General features: G+C 46.4%; 2 protein-coding genes across 2 annotated transcripts; one reads left to right on the top strand and one right to left on the bottom strand.

Moving 5' to 3' along the window:
* The first annotated feature begins 1,839 nt into the window (after positions 1 to 1,839).
* LOC120681544 (anthocyanin regulatory R-S protein-like) lies at positions 1,840 to 11,794 on the top strand. The gene is made up of 9 exons (XM_039963062.1): positions 1,840 to 2,241; positions 2,341 to 2,488; positions 6,907 to 7,161; positions 7,303 to 7,399; positions 7,508 to 7,522; positions 7,622 to 7,678; positions 7,885 to 8,538; positions 10,910 to 11,326; positions 11,450 to 11,794. The coding sequence occupies exons 2-9, from the start codon at positions 2,355 to 2,357 to the stop codon at positions 11,516 to 11,518; spliced, it is 1,698 nt and encodes a 565-aa protein (XP_039818996.1). The 5' UTR covers positions 1,840 to 2,241; positions 2,341 to 2,354; the 3' UTR covers positions 11,519 to 11,794.
* A 474-nt stretch (positions 11,795 to 12,268) lies between these two features.
* LOC120681545 (5-amino-6-(5-phospho-D-ribitylamino)uracil phosphatase, chloroplastic-like) lies at positions 12,269 to 14,610 on the bottom strand. Its single transcript, XM_039963063.1, has 2 exons — positions 14,447 to 14,610; positions 12,269 to 13,723 (listed from the first exon to the last, which is right to left on the bottom strand). Exon 2 carries the CDS (start codon positions 13,617 to 13,619, stop codon positions 12,585 to 12,587), a length of 1,035 nt encoding a protein of 344 aa, XP_039818997.1. The 5' UTR covers positions 13,620 to 13,723; positions 14,447 to 14,610; the 3' UTR covers positions 12,269 to 12,584.
* Between the last annotated feature and the right edge of the window lie 4,045 nt (positions 14,611 to 18,655).

Genomic DNA, 18,655 nt, shown 5'->3' with positions numbered 1-18,655 from the left:
ATGTCTGTCGGCTTGGCGATGATGACTAGCTAGCAACTAGCAGCTGTAGTGACGGTGCATGTGGGGAACGGTGAGCGCACACTTTTCCGGCTTGACAATTGGATCAATGGCAACTCTGTCTCCCGTATTGCGCCGTACCTTTTTCAAGTAATCTCCAAGAGATGGACGGCCAGCGGCACCTACACTGCGGCCTCTGCCTACAGGATTATGCATCAATGCACCATCTTCCTGCCGGGCTCTAGATGGGTGTGGAAGAATTGGGCACCCAACGGGTGGAAATTTTCACAAAGCTTGCGTTGAAGTAGCGCTTCTGGACAGCCGATAGAAGACGACGACATGGTCTGGATGCGCACGATGATTGTTGGCTGTGTGACCAGGAACACAAGACAACCGACCACATCCTTGTCAAACTGCAGCTTTGCCAAAGAAATTTGATGGAGCGTGCTGTCGTGGATGGACTGCTCTTGCACTTTTCCAGAACCCATGCAGCTCCACCATTGGTGGAATCACATCCGGCGGATGCAGGTCAAGGAGAGACGGCGAGGTCTTGATACACTTGTCATGCTCATCCTCTGGACTTTGTGGAAAGAGCGTAATGCCCGTCTCTTTAATAACCACTCCTCTAGTGTGCATGAGTTCCAAGAGCGGATCAAGGTTGACATCAAACTTTGGGTCGACGCTGGCGCCACACGCCTTGGTTGTTTGAGACGGGAGTAGTTCACATTAGGGTTCGCCCGTCTGGGCGTATGTAACTCTTTTCATTTGCACCTGTGGTGCTCTTGTCTATCGACGTGAGCTTCCTAGCTCTGCGTTGTTGTAAACTCTTTTCTTCTTAATACAATGATGCGCAGCTCTCCTGCGTATTTGAAAAAAAACAACTAGCAGCTAGGACAAGCCTTTTTTCTTTTAAAAAAAGAAGATAATGGAAACAAACAAAAGCATGGGTTTTCCGTAGAATTTCTAATATTTACGTCCGTCCATAGAAGAATACAATTTTTGGTTTTCGATAAGTCAAACAGATTAACCTTTAACTAAAGTTGTATAAAATAGTAATAACATTTTTATGATACAAAATAAGTACCATTTAGATTAGGTATAGAATATATTTTCATAATAAATTTATTTAGAGACATAAGCGCTAATACTGTTACTATAAATTTGGTCAAACTTGAACTAGTTTGACGGGCACAAATCATATAATCGCAATTTCATGGATTTTGAAAAAATAGTGTCCCCCCAGGCGACGATTCGTGGCCACGAGATGGCAATACTGCCTTCCAAATTTCAGGCGCCTGCTATTTAGGAATTAGGAGGTGTGAATTGTGATCTCGTTAAGTTTAAAAGAGATTATCGATTGATTATTTATACTTTGATAACTGTATATAGGCCCTGCTTTGCTTCGTGTAAAAGAGACCTGTACTTTCTTTTTTTTGCCCAGCAACGAGTACATGCATGGCAATATGGGACAGCGTACAGCAGTAATACTACTAGAACACCACTGAATGTCTGAATATGAAACAATGTACAAATGATTACGTCGCTTTACACGCGCAGATCATTTTTCCAACGAAAATTTGTACGAGAAGAAAAGTTACCTAACAGCGGGACGCAGACATGGGGTGTGTGTGTGTGTCCATTGTCCAAGCAAGAAGGGGAGTCGCTTTCGCCTCTCCTAGCTGTAGTGACTCTTGTTTGTTCAACAAAAGAAAGTTACTCCTCCATAAATGCTGCCGTAAGAGCTATAGACCTATGGTATTTCGTGCGTCACAAATCGTGCTGGGCCACCCTGGAGATGCCCAAACCCATTTTGAATTCCAGGATTCCTTGCACATCATCGTCTGCAGGCAAATATATATAGCACGCACTCCGTCTTCTACCTCTCGGCCGGGGGATTCCGCGGGGTGGCCATTGCTAGCTTATGGCGGATAGATCGATGCGTGTGTCTTGCACCCACAGAGAGATAGGATGATCTTGTTGGTCTGAGTGAGCGTTCCCCTTAGCGCACAGATATGATCCTCCCATTCTTGTCCACCTTTGCAAATTCTTGCATTGCTTCATTGCATCTCTAGTTACTTCCTGGTCCTGCTACACCTTCTAGTACCTTCGTCTTCGGCCGATCTAGCTTCATGAGGAATCTGATCTGCACGTACAGATCAGTAACCCTGAGCTAGAATCGGGTTGTAATCTTGGTGCAGATAATTAAACTCCTTAATTCCCGCAGCGTAGAGCCTACAGTATCAGGTACAAGTAGTACAAATTCAGATATGCATGCATGGTTAATTACTTGAAAATTGTAAGCGCTTACAGCATGTAGCATCATTTTCTGACTTCTGCGTGAAGGAAATATTACGGCGATGGCACTGCCAGCTTCTCTGGTTCGGCAAGATGTGCCGCCGGGGAGGCAGTTGAGGAACCAGCTTGCTGCAGCCGCGAGGACCATCAACTGGAGTTATGCTCTCTTCTGGTCCATTTCAAGCACTCAGCCAGGGTACGTAATTAATGTGTCATATAGAGTCAATATTTGATCAAAGAAACAAAATTGGAGTGCGAATGTATGTAGCTTATGATCCAACCAGGATCCACTTGTCTAATTTTACATCCATTTGAGAAACTCTGTTACTTTTCAGTACCCTTTTATAGTGACTGGATCAGCTTTCATCCCACATGTCCCTTCTCTATGTTATGCAGAGCTGGCAAACTGTTAACACCCCGGATGAAATACTACATTTTAAGCTAAAGCTAAATGTGCAAGTTTAAACATTTTGAGTTTTTTCTCTTTATTTCACTTAACTTATTACCCCGAGTAATATTGATTCTGTCTTCTTAGGCAAAATTCAATGATTAATATTCACCATCAACATGGAACTATTTTTTTAGAATCACTGCTACAGATTGGGCCATTTGTCCCGGTTCCAAAGGGCCATTTATCCCGGTTTTGGAACCGGGATTCGGCTGCCAGGACAAAAGCTCTGGAGGTTTTTGTCCTGGGTGGTAGAACCGGGACAAAATGTCCCTCACGCTAAAATTTTTTTGCGCCCTGCGGGATTCGAACCCAAGACCTATTGTCTGGCGCATGGCTTTCCTTGCCAACTCACCTAAGTAGTACATGTGACTCAGTAAAGAATAACTTTCTTTTGAACTATCACGTGGAGGGGCCTTTTGTCCGGGTTGGTAACACCAACCGGGACAAAAGGGTCTTTTTGTCCGGGTTGGTGTTACCAACCGGGACAAAAGGGTTGGGCCTTTTATCCCAGATGGAGCCACCAACCGGGACAAAAGGGGGTCCTTTTGTCCCGGTTGGTGTCTCCAACCGGGACAAAAGACCTCTGTCCCCCCGCTGGCCCGGCTAGCCGTTGGACCCGGGACAAAAGCCATCTTTTGTCCCGGGCCCAAAGGCAGCCGGGACAAATGGCTTGGAATAAAGACCTGTTCTGTAGTAGTGAACACAAAACAGAGACATAAGCAGATCTTGACATCGATGATGAGATGACCACGCATTCGCATCACAGTCAACGAGTACATTGCCTATCATTCTGCTTTTTAAAAAAAAGATTATCTATCATTCTCCTTTTGAAAAAGAAAATTGTCTATCGTTCGATAAATTGCCACCTGGGGATATAGGCTTAACCGTACAGCAAAAAACTCGCCCAAGACCACAGGCAGCAGAGAAAAAAAAGTGGGTGTAGACTAATTGTCTTGTACTAGTGGTTCGATCTCGGTTGGGTAAGGATACAACTCCACTGATCATCCAAGCAATCTTCAATTCATTGGTTGATCTGAACAGCATATGAGCTTGTTAAATGCTGTCATTATGTTTTGCAGATATTTTTCTAGCAAAATACTTATCCTCGTAACTCGTTAAATTCAATTATTTTTTCATACTGGTTAAATTCCATAATTACATAAAGGGAAAAGTCAAATCTTGATCCTAGACTACAAAACCATGTATCAAATGACATCCAACTATCAGAATCCGGCAAATTTAGTTCTTTGGATGGTTTCAAAGGTCGTTTACTGATTCAAACTAAAAATCCAAAACTAATTCATTTTAGATCAGAAAAATATATATTAGTACCATTTTTCTAAAAGTATAAGCTAACTATTGGTGCCCTTTTTTGAGTTTTTGAATCTTATTTATCTAAAAATAATATGTTCACACACACAAAAAAACTATGAATATGGACAAAATGGATCCAAATAACTTGACAAATAGATTTCCAACATTTATGTTACATTTTTAAAAAAATATTGATAATAGTTTCATATTTTTCTAATTTAAAATGAATTGTTTATAAGTTTTTAAATGTAAACTGGAATTTCTAAACTTCCACAAATGGAAAATCATTTGTGAAACCACCCAAGGGGGAAAATTTATCCAGTTTCAACAATTGGATGACCTCCTGTGTCCAGTTTTGGTGTTTTGCAATTGTAGGTTGAAAATGAGACTTTCGTGATAGTTGGAGGATTAATTTAAAGGGGATTTTTCTGTTAAAGAAACTCTGTTGTCTACTATCTTATTATTACAAATTGGAGGTTTTTTTTGGAGCCTTCATGTGAAACCACCTAGGATTCTAGGTGGACACTCTGAAAAAATAGAGAAATCCTATAAATTCTCACAAAAATCAGAAACATCCGGCCATCAATTCAACAACTCTAATTATAATAACCATCAGATATTTTATTTTTCTAATAAATGTAAGGAATCGGGTGCTCTAGCCTAAGAGGGGGAGGGGGTGAATTAGGCACTAATAAAAACTTAGACTTATGGCTCCAACTAGTTTGCACAAAACTTAAACTAAAACATGCTATCTAGATGTGCAACTAGGTTGTTCTAGTGTGAAACCCCTATCCCAAAAGAGTTTAGCAACCTATAGCCTTTCCTATCAAAAAACTATTCTATGAAAGTACAGTCACTCAAATTGCTAGTAAGAAATACGGAAGCTTAAAGAGCGGGATAGGAGATAGCAAACTCTTCACGCGGGTGTTTATCCCGTGGTTCGGTTAGGCACAAAGGCACACCTACATCCACGTTGTTGTAGCACTCACTAAGAGTATTGCTACTCGGCCACCAAGTCTCTTCCGTGAACACAATCACGGCCACCTTGGCCCCGGGTTCCACTAAGGAGCTTCTCCACAAAGGATGGGGGTCTCCACGTCCCCCGCACAAAGATGTCGTCGCCGCTCCACACCAAGTCGGAGGGTCGATGGCGTTGCCGGTGAGCTTCACGCTCCAAGGTGCCGGCGCACCAAGCTCTTGTTTTGGTTCGCTAAAGAACCACAGCACAAAGGCTCAAGGCCTTGCAATCACACTCACTAAGAGCTAACATTTACACAACACTCTCAAAGTGTGCTAAGGCTAAGGATATGATCTATGAGCTCTTGTATGGCTTGGAGATGTTCTTGGATGTGTATGAGGTGTCTTGGGACTCCAGCCAACTTCAAATGGCCGGAGTGAGGCATATATATAGGCCATCAAGTCTTGTAGCCGTTGCTCCAACGGTCAGCTGAAAATCTGCGTATCACCGGAAGAACCGATGCCTCTGGCTGAGGTAGCGTCGGTTCTTCCGGTCACTCATAACCCGAAGTAGCCGTTGAACTCCTGACAGCTGACGCAGTGATCACCGGTTGAACCGATGCTTTGTACCGATGCATCACCGGTTCATCCGGTGCTTAAGAATCTTCTTCTGGGCGCTGACGTCATTGCACCGACGCAATACTCCGATGCACCGTCGGTTGAACCGGTGCCGAAGAATCTTCTCCTGGGCTCTTGACATCGTCTCTGGAACATAGGACGCCCAATGCACCGATGCCCCTTTTTGACCCGTCGGTTCAACCGGTGCCTATAGGCTGACTTGGCTTCGATTCCCTTCTGCACCAGAATTCCATAGCGTCGGTTCTTCTGACTACCATCGGATGCACCGATGCCCTTGGTGTCGGTTTTTCCGGTGCTACTGATTGAAGAGCTTTCAGGGCGCTGCCCTGAGACCCGTGAGGGGCGGCTCCCCCTCGACCCCCGTCCGCTAACCGGGTAGCGGAACCCCCGTAGGGGCGGCCCTTCGGGCCTTGCTTCGCCTATCTTTTCTTTCTCTTTGTCATCACTTGAACCAAGCCTGAGAATGGTCATCTTAACAATCATATTAGTCCAAGTGCTGTGTTGTCATTCGATTACCAAAATCACTTGAAATGGCATAAAATGGTGCCATGTTCCTTACAATAAATTACCCACTTCTGCCATTATGAAAATAGACTAAAGTAACCTCCTAACCATGTATCTAAATTATCCACCTCTGCCATTATAAAAAAATCTGAAGTAACACCCTAATCTTTGTGTAAATTACTTACCTATGCCATTATAAAAATAATACAAATGTCCCCTAAATTTGCGTATAAATTATCCAATTATGTCATTATGATTACAATTTAAATTACTCATAAATCTGAATCTAAATTATATAACTATAATAATATATTAAAGTGTACCAATATAAAATTCTAAAATTACTATTTCTATCGTTATTAATAAATTATTTATATTATTATTTATATAAAAATGCTACCCACGGTATATGTCACGATATATTCATGTATAATGGAAGAGATAAGAATACCAATTCACAAATAAATAGTTCAATTAAACATATATTGAATACATATGGAGGTGCACAAAATGAAATTTATTGTAACTAAATAATGAAAATATATATTTTAAAGTATGTGTTAGAATATTTAATAGATGAAGATGGCGTGAGATAGATAATTATAATTACCTTATTTTTATATTAATTCTAATTAGCATGTGCACGAGCACGAGTTGATAGACTAGTATATATAAATTCTAAAGTTGCAGCTATACAGCTCGCATTAAAGTTCCCCCTCTGGCTCTCTCGGAAAAAAAAATGGTTCCAGAATCCTGACGTGGACGGACGGGTTCTACAACGGTGAGGTGAAGACGAGGAAGATCGCCAACTCGGCGGAGCAGACAGCCGAGCAGCTCGTCATGCAGCGAAGCGAGCAGCTGCGGGAGCTCTACGAGGCCCTCCTCTCCGGCGAGTGCGACCGCCGCGCAGCGCGGCCAGTGGCGTCGCTGTCGCCGGAGGACCTCGGTGACACCGAGTGGTACTACGTCGTCTGCATGACCTACGCCTTCCGGCCTGGCCAAGGGTACTTAATGAATCATTACGTAATCAATTACTGCTTGATCCCAACAAAGCGTAGATAATCAATTACTTTACGTTTTTTCACCTCTGGCAATGACTTGTTTCGGTGCTTGGCATTCGATCGGGTGCATGCGTGCTGCCACAGGTTGCCGGGCAGGAGCTTCGCCAGCAACGAACACATCTGGCTGTGCAACGCTCAACACGCCGACAGCAAAGCCTTCCCCCGCGCGCTCCTGGCGAAGGTATGCCTCTGCGTTCTCCGTTTCTGACTATTGTCTTGCCTTCATGTTCGTGATGAACCGCTCGCAATCTTTGTTGGCGCATGTGACCTCACCGGCCGGTTCGAGCAGGGAGCGTCCATTCAGGTAGGCCGTTCTTCGTTCATGCTTCAATTCAACATAAGCAGTGTCACTTTCAGACTGCTTGTTCTGACCATAACTGCATCTTGAGTCGTATTTCTGTAGACAATCGTCTGCATCCCGCTTATGAGTGGCGTTCTTGAGCTGGGCACAACTGATCCGGTATGTTCATTGGCAACATGGCCCACATACACTGCCTGAATGGCAAATTGTTATTGAATTGACAATAAAATAGCCTCAGGTCCTCACCGAGAATAATTTTCTTTTTTTTATTGCATTGCGCTTTTCTCTGAAGATCAATTATACTCCATGTATCAGTATAATCGCAAAGAAATAAAAAGTATAAACTGCATTGCCGGTTTCGTCAGGTGGTGGAGGACCCAGACTTGGTAAGCCGAGCCACAGCATCTTTCTGGGACATGCAGTTTCCGGCATGCTCGGAGGAGCCGAGCTCCAGCCCGTCAGCAAACGAAACCGGCAAGGCCGCCGACATTATTGTGTTGGAGGACCTCTATCACAATGCCATGGAAATCGCCGGGGGGCAGGAGCTAGACGAAGCGGAGAGCCTGTCAAATGCAACCCTCGAGCACATCACCAAGGAAATCGACGAATTCTACAGCCTCTACGAGGAAATGGACGTGCAGCCACTCGAGGATAGCTGGATCATGGACGGGTCTTTCGAAGTCCCCTCTTCACCGCAGCCGGCGGCGGGGGCTTCTACTGACGATGCCGCCATCTCAAGCACGCTCTTTGGTGGCTCTCGCGCGACGAGTTTTGCGGCTTGGATAGGGTCGGCGTCGGACTCCGGTGAGGTGGCTGTGCCGGTCATCGAAGAGCCGCAGAAGTTGCTGAAGAAAGTGGTGGCCGGTGGAGCTTGGGCGAACAATGGTGGCGGGGGCACGACGAGGACAACCCAAGAGGGTGGCATCATCAAGAACCACGTCATGTCGGAGAGAAAGCGGCGAGAGAAGCTCAACGAGATGTTCCTTGTTCTCAAGTCATTGGTTCCCTCCATTCACAAGGTAACCCACATGTTTTTTCTGGTGATCACAGTTCACTTAGCTTGCATGTAATCCTCTTAGGACTTGTGATATGGTAGATCTAGGGATAGCACGAAGAACCTATTCGTCGCCCTCCTCCAAGGCTCTGACTACTTTTAGGGTTCTTCTTGCTAGTCTCTAATTGATACACGATAGTCTCTTTCATAGAGACGACTGACTTGACCCCTAAGCAATATCCTAACCGAATCAATCTAACTTATCTCTTTCCTAACAAACCCATCTAATCCTTATTCCCGGCACTGTTCACACAGTACTGTTCACGCAGTACAGTACCGCATGGGCCCTGGACCGGCTCCACTTGCCATAACACTACTCCACCCTTCCAAGACAGCTCGTCCTCGAGCTGTGGTGGGTGGTGGTAGTTGCAGCAGAGAAGCAGAGGGGATGCCACGGCGAAGATGATGTCGAGGTTGCTGTTCAGGCCACCTGTGGCACATGTTCTCTTTCGGGATGTTCACCAGCATGTGCTCGAGCACTTCATCGGCGCTAGACATCACCAAGGTGTCCAGGAAGCAGAGGACACCTTCGCGGACGCTGATGGCAAAGTCGTCATCGGCCTTGCTGTAGATGCGGTAGGAGGTCGCCGTCGATGCCGATGCGGGCGACGAAGGGAGCAGGTGAGGCGGCACAGCCAACAACGAGGAGGCGTGCCCGCCGAAGCTGAAGACAGGGCCGCGCTTGCCGCAGTGGGCACGGCCATAGGTGCTGGTGCGGACTGGGTCGCCGGGGCCACGGCAGGTGATGGAGATGCCAAAGCCGAGGCCGCTCGTGGCGCTGGAGAACCTTTGATGGGCGGTAGCAGGTGGACGAACAGCCGCAGACGGGTGCAGGCGCGCACGGATGCGCGGGCGGCTGCAGACGGGCGGAGGTGCGCGAACGACGCGCGGGCGGCCACGGATGGAGGTGCGCGGACGGGCACCGCGCGACGAGCGCGGATAGGTGCGTACAGTCGCGGACGGGGGCGCGACGGGTGGGGACAGATCCATCGTGATGGGGGATGGACGCCGCGGCGGACGGTGCAGCCATATCCGCGACGGGCGGATACCCTGCTGATGAGGATGCGCGCCGATGAGGGAGGTTTCGCCAGGCGACGATGGACTGGCGGCGACGGATCCATGATGGGTAGGGGCTGCGGCTCCCCGAACGGATCGACGACGCCGGCCGACGCAGCTGGTGTCGCCGGTGGCAGCGGCGTCAGAGACGTCGGCAGAGCTCCTGGCGCCACTGGTGGAGCAGCGGGGGATGGCAGTAACGGCGTCCGTGGTGCAGGGGTCGACAAAGACGAACACGTGCGTGGCGCGGCGTAACCCGAAGGCGAGGCCGCGCGTGGCGCAGGCGTGGGCGCCATGACCCCGCGGGGCACGGCGTGCAGCGTGGATGGTGGAGGCACCGGCGGCTGCGGCGGAGGGGAAGGCGCCGGCGGAGTAGATGGCGCCGGCGGGTCCACAGGTGGTACTGGTGTGGGAGGCGCCGGCATGGGAGGCGTCGATGTCGGGGGTGATGCAGGGGCAGGCACCCTTGTCGTTGTGGCCGCAGTGGGTGCCGGTGAGGATGCGCACATGGAGTCGAGCTTGGTGAAGATCTCGGCGACGATGGAAGATGTAGTCGCAGGCCGCGCTGATGTTGGTTCGGCGGCCGGTGCAAACTTGCGGCTGATGGCGGCAACAAATCCTGCCCACGAAGGAACGCCAATGTTCCTCTCCACCCAGCAGTACCACTAATATGCGCTGCCCTTCAATTTGAAAGAAGCAATCCATACCTTCTCATCTTCTACTGTCTCCCATGCGTCGAAGCACAGGTTGCAACGGTGCAACCACTGCAAGGGATCAGAACTCCCATCAAAGGCAGGGATGCGAAGTTTGTGGGCGATCGGGGGGGCTGCCATGGACGAACTGCTGTAGATGCAATCTGGACGTGGTGCTGGATTGGGTTTTGGGGTGGGAGTTAGGTGGGATTTATGGTGGTGGTGGCTGAAATGGATGGTGTCACAAGATCGAAGGCTTTGAATACCAAATGATATGGTAGATCTAGGGATAGTACGAAGAACCTGTTCATCGCCCTCCCTTGGAGGCTCTGACTACTTTTAGGGTTCTTCTTGCTAGCCTCTAATTGATACATGATAGTCTTTTTTATATTGACAACTGACTTACCCCTAAGCAATATCCTAACCGAATCAATCTAACTTATCTCTTTCCTAACAAACCCATCTAATCCTTATTCCCGGCACTGTTCTACCGCGTGGGCCCTAGACCGGCTCCACTTGCCATAACTTGTCACATTCTGGTCTTCCTTTCAAAAAATTACATTCTGAACTTTTTGATTATTATTGCAGGTGAACAAAGCATCCATCCTTGCCAAAACGATAGCCTACCTCAAGGAGCTTCAGCGAAGGGTACACGAGCTGGAATCCAGCAGGGAACCCATCTCGCGCCCATCAGAAACAAGAAGGCTTACAAAGAGGCATGACGATGGCATCGCCAGGAAGAAAGTCTCTGCGGGAGCCAAGAGGAAGGGTTCGGAGCTCGGCGGTGACATGGAGAGGGAGCGCCCGTGGGACCTCTCCAAGGACGGCACGAGCAACGTCACCGTCACCGTCTCGGACAAGGACGTGCTCCTGGAGGTGCAGTGCCGGTGGGAGGAGCTGCTCATGACGCGAGTGTTCGACGCCATCAAGAGCCTCCATTTGGACGTTCTCTCGGTTCAGGCATCGGCACCAGATGGATTCATGGGGCTGAAGATACGAGCTCAGGTATCATTAGGACATGGAAATCGCAATGCAGCTCTGGTAGCATTAAGCTCAGTAGCTCACCGTTAATTTGTTGGTTCGAGTTTGTTTTTACTGATGCTGTTAGTTTCTGTTGTGTTTCTGCAGTTTGCCAGCTCAGCTGCCGTTGTGCCCTGGATGATCAGCGAGGCCCTGCGTAAAGCTATAGGGAAGTGATGAAGCCATGAAGGAACATCTGAATGTGGGATATTAATCTACATAGAAGTTCCATGAATATGTTCGTTGTGGAATCTTATTTTACAAAATGCAGTGCAGTTATTTTCTTTTTTTAAACATCACTAGCAAATATGACACTGTTAGATCCACCTTGCAAGTATTTCCAATTACTAGCAATCTACATAGCAAATATTTCCTTTTCAAAGCCAGCAAGTGTTCAGCAGTTAGCAAATATTACTCTTTGTTAACTTTCAGAGTACAAAGTTACTTTTCTAATATTCATATACTACAATTGTAATTTGTTAGCATGGATCGTGTTTTAAGCAAATATTACTCTTCGTTAGTCAATTAGCAAAAACACATTCATGGGAACAAAAACACATACGAATGAACTGTTAGTCAATTGTAATTTGTTAGCATGGATCATGTTTTAACTTTTAAGACTTAAGAATAAACAATTACTGTAAAGCAAGAGTTGAAAATTTAAAGTTAAGCATGCTTGATTTCTAGGATTACAAGAATATTACAAAAATTCTTAATCACATAGTTATGTAAACAAGGGTGGAGAGGGAAGGAACAGAATACCTTCTGTAACTTTCCTTCTGAGAATTGATTGCCTTGATGAATATTGATGTGATGTCTGTGTAACCCTACAGGGAATAGTTTCATAGAACCAATCCTTCCTGGTAATGAAATTCTGAATGAGTAGTTCTTCTACTCTTCTCCTCCAGGCCTCTGGACTGGGCAAAATTTCGTTCAAAGTTCCAGTTTAATTTTCATCACCGTGAAAACTAGGGAATGCAATAGGTGAAACATATATACTGTACATGCACCAGTTACTGGCAGGTGTTTCTTCACTTGAAATCTCTAATGACTAAGAGTAGTAGTTAAGCTAAAGGAATTACAGTGATGCATCACAGTAAAACCAAGCACGTAATGCAAGCCCAGGACTATCCTTAGTCCTGATCTCGCACTGCTTGGTTCGTTTACAAAATGTAATGCATTACTTAGGCTACACCAGATTATAAGTACAACAATATATTGGTACGTCATGTTTGCAGAAGCATCATTCCTCAAACACAATCTCCATATCCATGTCGGATTCTCTGCCCCTGCGACCAATAACCTCACCATTGACAAGCCTATGCAAATAAACAATAGAGAGTTGATCAAGCCATCTCACAACATGGTTTGCTCCTTGGAGCTCATAGGCAGGGTGTCGGCCTGCAACTGCCACACACTTCATCCCAGCAGTATATGCAGATTCTGTCGTTAAGTTTGAATTACCAAACACAACACAAACATCTGGGTCAAGACCAAGTTGCTCTGCTGCGACCTCAAACATCTCACCATCAGGTTTCCCCAGGCAGAAATCCTCTAATGCAATTAGAGCATCGAAGTAGCCTTGCAGACCAACAGTTTTAATACCTTCTTCAAGGCTCTTCCTTGAGCGAAGACTTGCAATTGCTATTGGAATTTCAAAATCCACAAGGGTGTTCAAGAAATCAAGGACACCTGGTCGCAGTTGGTAGTATCCTCCTCGGAGCATTTGATATATTACCTCTTTGCGTGCTGCCAACCTTTTAATTTCTTCTGGATCTTCTGACCAACATAAGACTTCTGAGATAGCCTGCTCAGTTCTCATTCCCTCAATTTCTTTCAGCATTGCATCTGGAGGGAAAGACTTTGCCTCTTCAAGTGATAGAACATACCAAACCCGGGGCTCCAAGTCTGGATCGTCATCTTCCACGACAACTCCCTCCCACTCCAAGATCACACCAAACTTACCAGTCACCATTTCACCCTTCTGTTTTATCTTCTTTGAGGCTGGTCTTTTAGGGATTTCTGGTGGCGCCAAAAGCCAGCTAAGGTTTTCAGGGAGTCTATAAACCAATTTGTAAAGGTCACGGGCCTGGGGGTTCCTCTTGATGTCTGTGGCATGTGGCTTCATACGTGCCCTCTTCATAATCATAGATTTACCCATGGACATCGCAACTGAATGCATGGTCAGTGCAAAATGTGGGTTATTTGGCAAGCATTTTCTGTAAAACTTGAGAGCAGGCTGCTGAGAGCTTCCAAATAAGCTGATAGATGAGAACATCTCTCCCCAAACCCTATCTGAAACTTGTACTGAAATTTCAAGCTCTCCACAGACAAACTAGTCAGCTCACGAGTCAATCAACGACAACCAGCAAATGACATAAACTGCAAAGGAAACGAGCGAAGTTATAAACACATAATGAACAACTAGAATATCAGAAAATAAGAGTATGTTGACAGCATAGTTTCAGAGAGTTTACTTCAGTGATGACCTAAATAAATCTGCAGAAAGGGGAGATATTTCTTTCTCGGCTTATTAGTGATCTATAGAATGGTACAAGCATTGATTCGTCCTCTAAGTTCCCCACTTGTCCCTTCAGAAAAAGAGGTCGTCCCCTAACAGTATATTTGTGGAATCTAAGAAGAAAACATATGCAGAGCCCCACTTCTTGCAAGTATTTCTACAGATCGACAACCACATGAACCTAGAGTAAACCATAAAAAGAGAAAGGAAGAGGAAAAAAAACTGCTTACCAGTAACTTTTCCTACAGACATTCCTTCCGCATTTTAGGCAAACTTACAACAGGTATCAGAATAAAAGGCGAACTTCAGCATAAAAAGAGGCAAACTTTTAACACTAGTGCTAAAAAGAGGCAAACTTTTAACACTAGTGCTCGGCCAAATTAGCTACATCCCAGGCTCCCATCTACGGACAACAAATGCAAAGCACAAGAGGCAATCTTGCAGCGAAACTCCCCCTTTTCTCAATATTTTTCAGAAAATGAGACAGCAGCAAACAACAAAAGAACGACATAGTAGTGCATCATCTGAGCTCAAACAGCAGCAACTTCCCAGAGAATCCGGGAAGAATAGAGGATCCTACTGACCTGAAGAAGGCGAAGAAGAGGAGCAGCTGAATGGAGCATTGGCAGGAGCTGGGAGAGGAGGGGGCGCCACTACCACTACAACCGGGCTCATCCCCTGCGCTTCCCTTTGGATGGTGGCGATTTGCCCCCATCCGGATAGACGGGACACGGGCGGCTGCCTCCCATTGGTGGCCGCAAGGGTTGCTATGTGACTATGGCAGGTGGGACCAGGCTTAACCGAACCGACCGGTCCGGTTAAACCGCCGCCCTCCGGTAGCGGTTTACCGGACCGGTTTGACCGGTAACCGGTGAAAACCGGTTGAATTCAAATCCAAATTCAAATAAATTCAAAAAATCCCATGCAACCGGTTCCGACCGGTTTACCGGCCGGTTTGACCGGTTTGAATTCAAATTCAAATTCAAAAGCTCCCGTGCAACCGGTTTACCGGCCGGTTTGACCGGTTTACCGGCCGGTTTGACCGGTGGGCTTTAATGGGCCGGCCCATTTTTTTCTTTTTTCTTTTTTGATTTAACTTTAAATCCCCGCAAACTATACTAAATGAACGAATTTTTGAGAAAATTTGACACTATTAGATTCATTGCACCTTGAAGTATTTTTAGAAATTTTTTTGAGAATTTTTCATTTTTTGAATTTAAATTTAAATTTTGAATTTTGGCCAGTTGGGTACCGGACCAAACCGGAACCGGGCCGGACCGGTTTGACCGGTGACCGGTTTGCAGTCAAACCGGGCCGGTTCCCACCGGTTTGGTGAACCTTGGGTGGGACAAGAGAATCTGGTCCCACTTGTTAGAGAGATTAACTGCGTGGCAGTGAGAGTGATGTTTGGAATTGGAGCGATTCCCTATGGGCCGCGGCCCGCGGCGCTGTCTCCACTTCTTCCTTGGGCGGCATGCCGGCATGCGTGTCCCGTGCCCGCCGCTGTGCCCACCAGCCATGTAACACGACCGCTGACAAGCAGGTTTGACTAGCTACTTCTGGCCGTGTTTGGTTTGAGTTAAAAAAAAATTCTCCAAAACTTTTTACATTTTTGACTATTAATTGAGAGTATTAAATAAAGTCTAATTACAAAACCACCTGAAGGACCCCTGGTAAATTCACGAGACCAATCTAATAAGGTCTTTGACCGCACGATTAGAGAATGGTTACTGTAACATCATTGTAATAAATTATCAATTAATTATCGTTATTAGATTCGTCTCGAAAAGTTATACCCGTCCCTAAAAATTTTTTGCAAATAGAATTCATTTAGTACTTTATGTGGACATTCGTCTTATATGACTCGAGTATGAAAACAGAGCAAGTTGACAAGTTCTTCGAAATGGTCACAGAAATTTTGCCCTCGATAGCCGTGGCGGAGGCAGAGATTAAATTTAGAGGAGACTTTGTTTTTTTCCCTCCTCTATCTCCACCTCTTCCTCGTTTTTTTTCTTCATCCTCCTCTCTTCTTCTGTCTTCATCCTTTACTTGGCCGATTGGTTGCTTGCATCCTAAAGAACCAGGCTTTGTGCATGCAGGGTCATCATGTTCCGCCTAGCTCTGCGGATGCAAAAGCCTAGCTGGCTGGAAACGCAGCCGGTGGCTATTTCCCGCAGGGCCTGGCTCAGGCTCGCACGGTGCATGGGCTTGCAGCCTTGCACTGCTAATATCATAATTAACATACAATTAGTATATATTAATTGATATTCATTTATATTAAAGAATATTAAGCTATGACAAAATAAATTAAGGACTATTAGAGCATAATCATGCAACTAAATATCATGGTAATGATTATTTTATAACTTTTATCTTTTGAAATGTCTTTATGTGAGCAACTGTCAGACCTGGGGCAGCGGGACTGCTTATAGGTATAGAATATTCTAGAGTAAGAGATAACTCATATATGTACCTTACCTCTTTTGTAACTACCCGAATAGGCGTAGAACTAGCTGCAGTACAAAGAAAACTACCCGATTGTGTTGTAATAGGACTCCAACTGTACTCGGTTAGGACTTTCCATGTAACCATATTCCCCCCGGATATATAAGGGCGGGCAGGGACCCCCTCCAAACAATCATCAACACCTAAGGCAATACAAACAACCACACAGGACGTATAGTATCACGCAACTTGTGGCCCGAACCTGTCTAAATCTTTGTGTTCCTTGCACCATCGAGTTCCAGAGCAGTCGATCCCTACCTACAAACCTTACTGCTAAGGGTATCCCTGAGCAGGCTTGGCGGTAAACACCGACAGCTGGCGCGCCAGGTAGGGGATTCGGCGAGTTCATCGGCGAATTCGATGGCCGGATCAAGCAACGTCAACGACGTGCCTGAGGGCACAACCCTTGTTTTCGGTTCCTGGGCATGCACGGCTGACGGATCGGGAGGCTTCTCCAGCCACCTTGCCACACCTAACTCGCCTAAACCGAAAACCATCTCTCAACTCGCCGACATCCGCGAGTCCGCGGATCTCGACGAAAAAAGAGTTCTACCCAAACTCGACTCGAACAACCCAAAAAACGTGTCAACTCCAACTCGAACTCTTGGTTCAGCCGAGTTCGACACAACCTCTGATTCCGAAAAACCCCACTTTTTCGAAACCCTCAGAAAATACTTGACTTATCTCAAGACGATCAAACGTCCCAAGATCAACAACTCAGAACTACTAGATGGAGTAGATCGAGTTTCACAATCAATAAAGGGCTGCATCAAACTTGCAGAAGCTGCTCTGGCTCATCTACATCACAACAGAACCCAGAAGTGTTGAACCCGCCACAGAAAAGGTCGGGTGATATACTCTTAGGGATCGATCGAGTGGATTCCAAGTTCGCCGACTGCATTAAGATAGCTGAAAACACCCTGCAAAACAAGGAGCTGAAATCGGAAGGAGGCATCTGCGGGGGATCTGGTGAGACAAACCCCCGGCTTGTTCGGATGGGACCGTGAAAGGCCCTTGTTTGGTTTTGGTAATTGAGTGACAACTTAGGTGGACTAATAAGTGTTTATGTTGAGATACACAGGTGATTAGTCCACACAAAGACACTAATATGAGCAACATGTGCCATGGAGGAGAAATGGCTAAGGGTTGATGCTATGCTCATATAGGGTGATGGAGGAACTCATTGCATATGAGACATGACATGGAGTCATGTGACCAAAGTGGAGAAGATCAAGACAAGGCTTGGCTTGATGGATCGGCTGCAATGGTGAAGGGCAAGTCAAGGCTTTGAAGCGAGGGAACGCGTGGCGGTGAAGTTTGAGCAAGACTTGGCACCGATGGACCGAGGCAACGGTGAAGAGCGAGCAAGGTCAAGATCGATAGACCAAAGAGGTCATGTGATGATATGGAGTGGATCATATCATTCAAGGAAGATCAAGCCAAGTGTTGACTCATGATGATGATGATCAAAAGGCTTGATGGAGTTTGGTGCTTGTGTGGCATCAATATTTGGGAAGATGAAATGGAATGTGCAAGGCAAAGGTATGACTTGTAGGGCATTTCATTTCACCGGCCAAAGGTTGTGTAGAGAAGTGCATGACCGGATTTAGGATAGATGGCCGTACTATCAAGAGGGGCAAACTTGTTTGCATATCGGTCATCTAGTGCCACTTGAGCGATCTAACTTGCGATCTTGCTAGGATCGAGTGGCGTGGTAAGATCAAGTGAAAGTTCTTTGGAAATGATTGTGAAATGCTAACACACATGCACATGGTGTTGTTCACATGGTGGTGTTGGCACATTTGCAAAGGAGACGATGTTGGAGTTGATGTTGATCAACTTGTGGGAAAAAGAAATGACGGGCGGACGGTCCGGCCATGTTGGGCGGACGGTCCGCCAGTATAATTCATTTTTGTCCAGAGAGATTGTAGCTCTGTTTGGGCTTGAAGGTCGTGCTGCGAACGGTCCGCCCCTGGGGTGCGGACAGTCCGCAGGTGTTTTGAAGAAATCGTCCAGAGAGGTTGTTTCTCTGGCTTGGGCTGAAAGGTTGGACTGCGAACGGTCCGTCCCAGGGGCTCGGATGGTCTGCAGGTCACTTAAGAATTTGTCCAAAGATGATTTCGTTTCTGGTGGGTTGCACGATGTGAAAGGCGGACGGTCCGACCAAGGGGTGCGGACAGTAGTCCCCTCAAACTTTAAGTTTGTCCAGAGACGCTGTCTCTCTGAGTGTTCGGAGTGTCTGAACGTTGGACGGTCTGCCAATAGGGCGCGGACAGTCCACGAAGGGC

Source organism: Panicum virgatum, chromosome 7N, assembly GCF_016808335.1.
Source record: "Panicum virgatum strain AP13 chromosome 7N, P.virgatum_v5, whole genome shotgun sequence".
Taxonomy (NCBI): domain Eukaryota; kingdom Viridiplantae; phylum Streptophyta; class Magnoliopsida; order Poales; family Poaceae; genus Panicum; species Panicum virgatum.
Note: the sequence above shows the minus strand (reverse complement) of the source record. Positions and strands in the feature narration are given on the sequence as shown.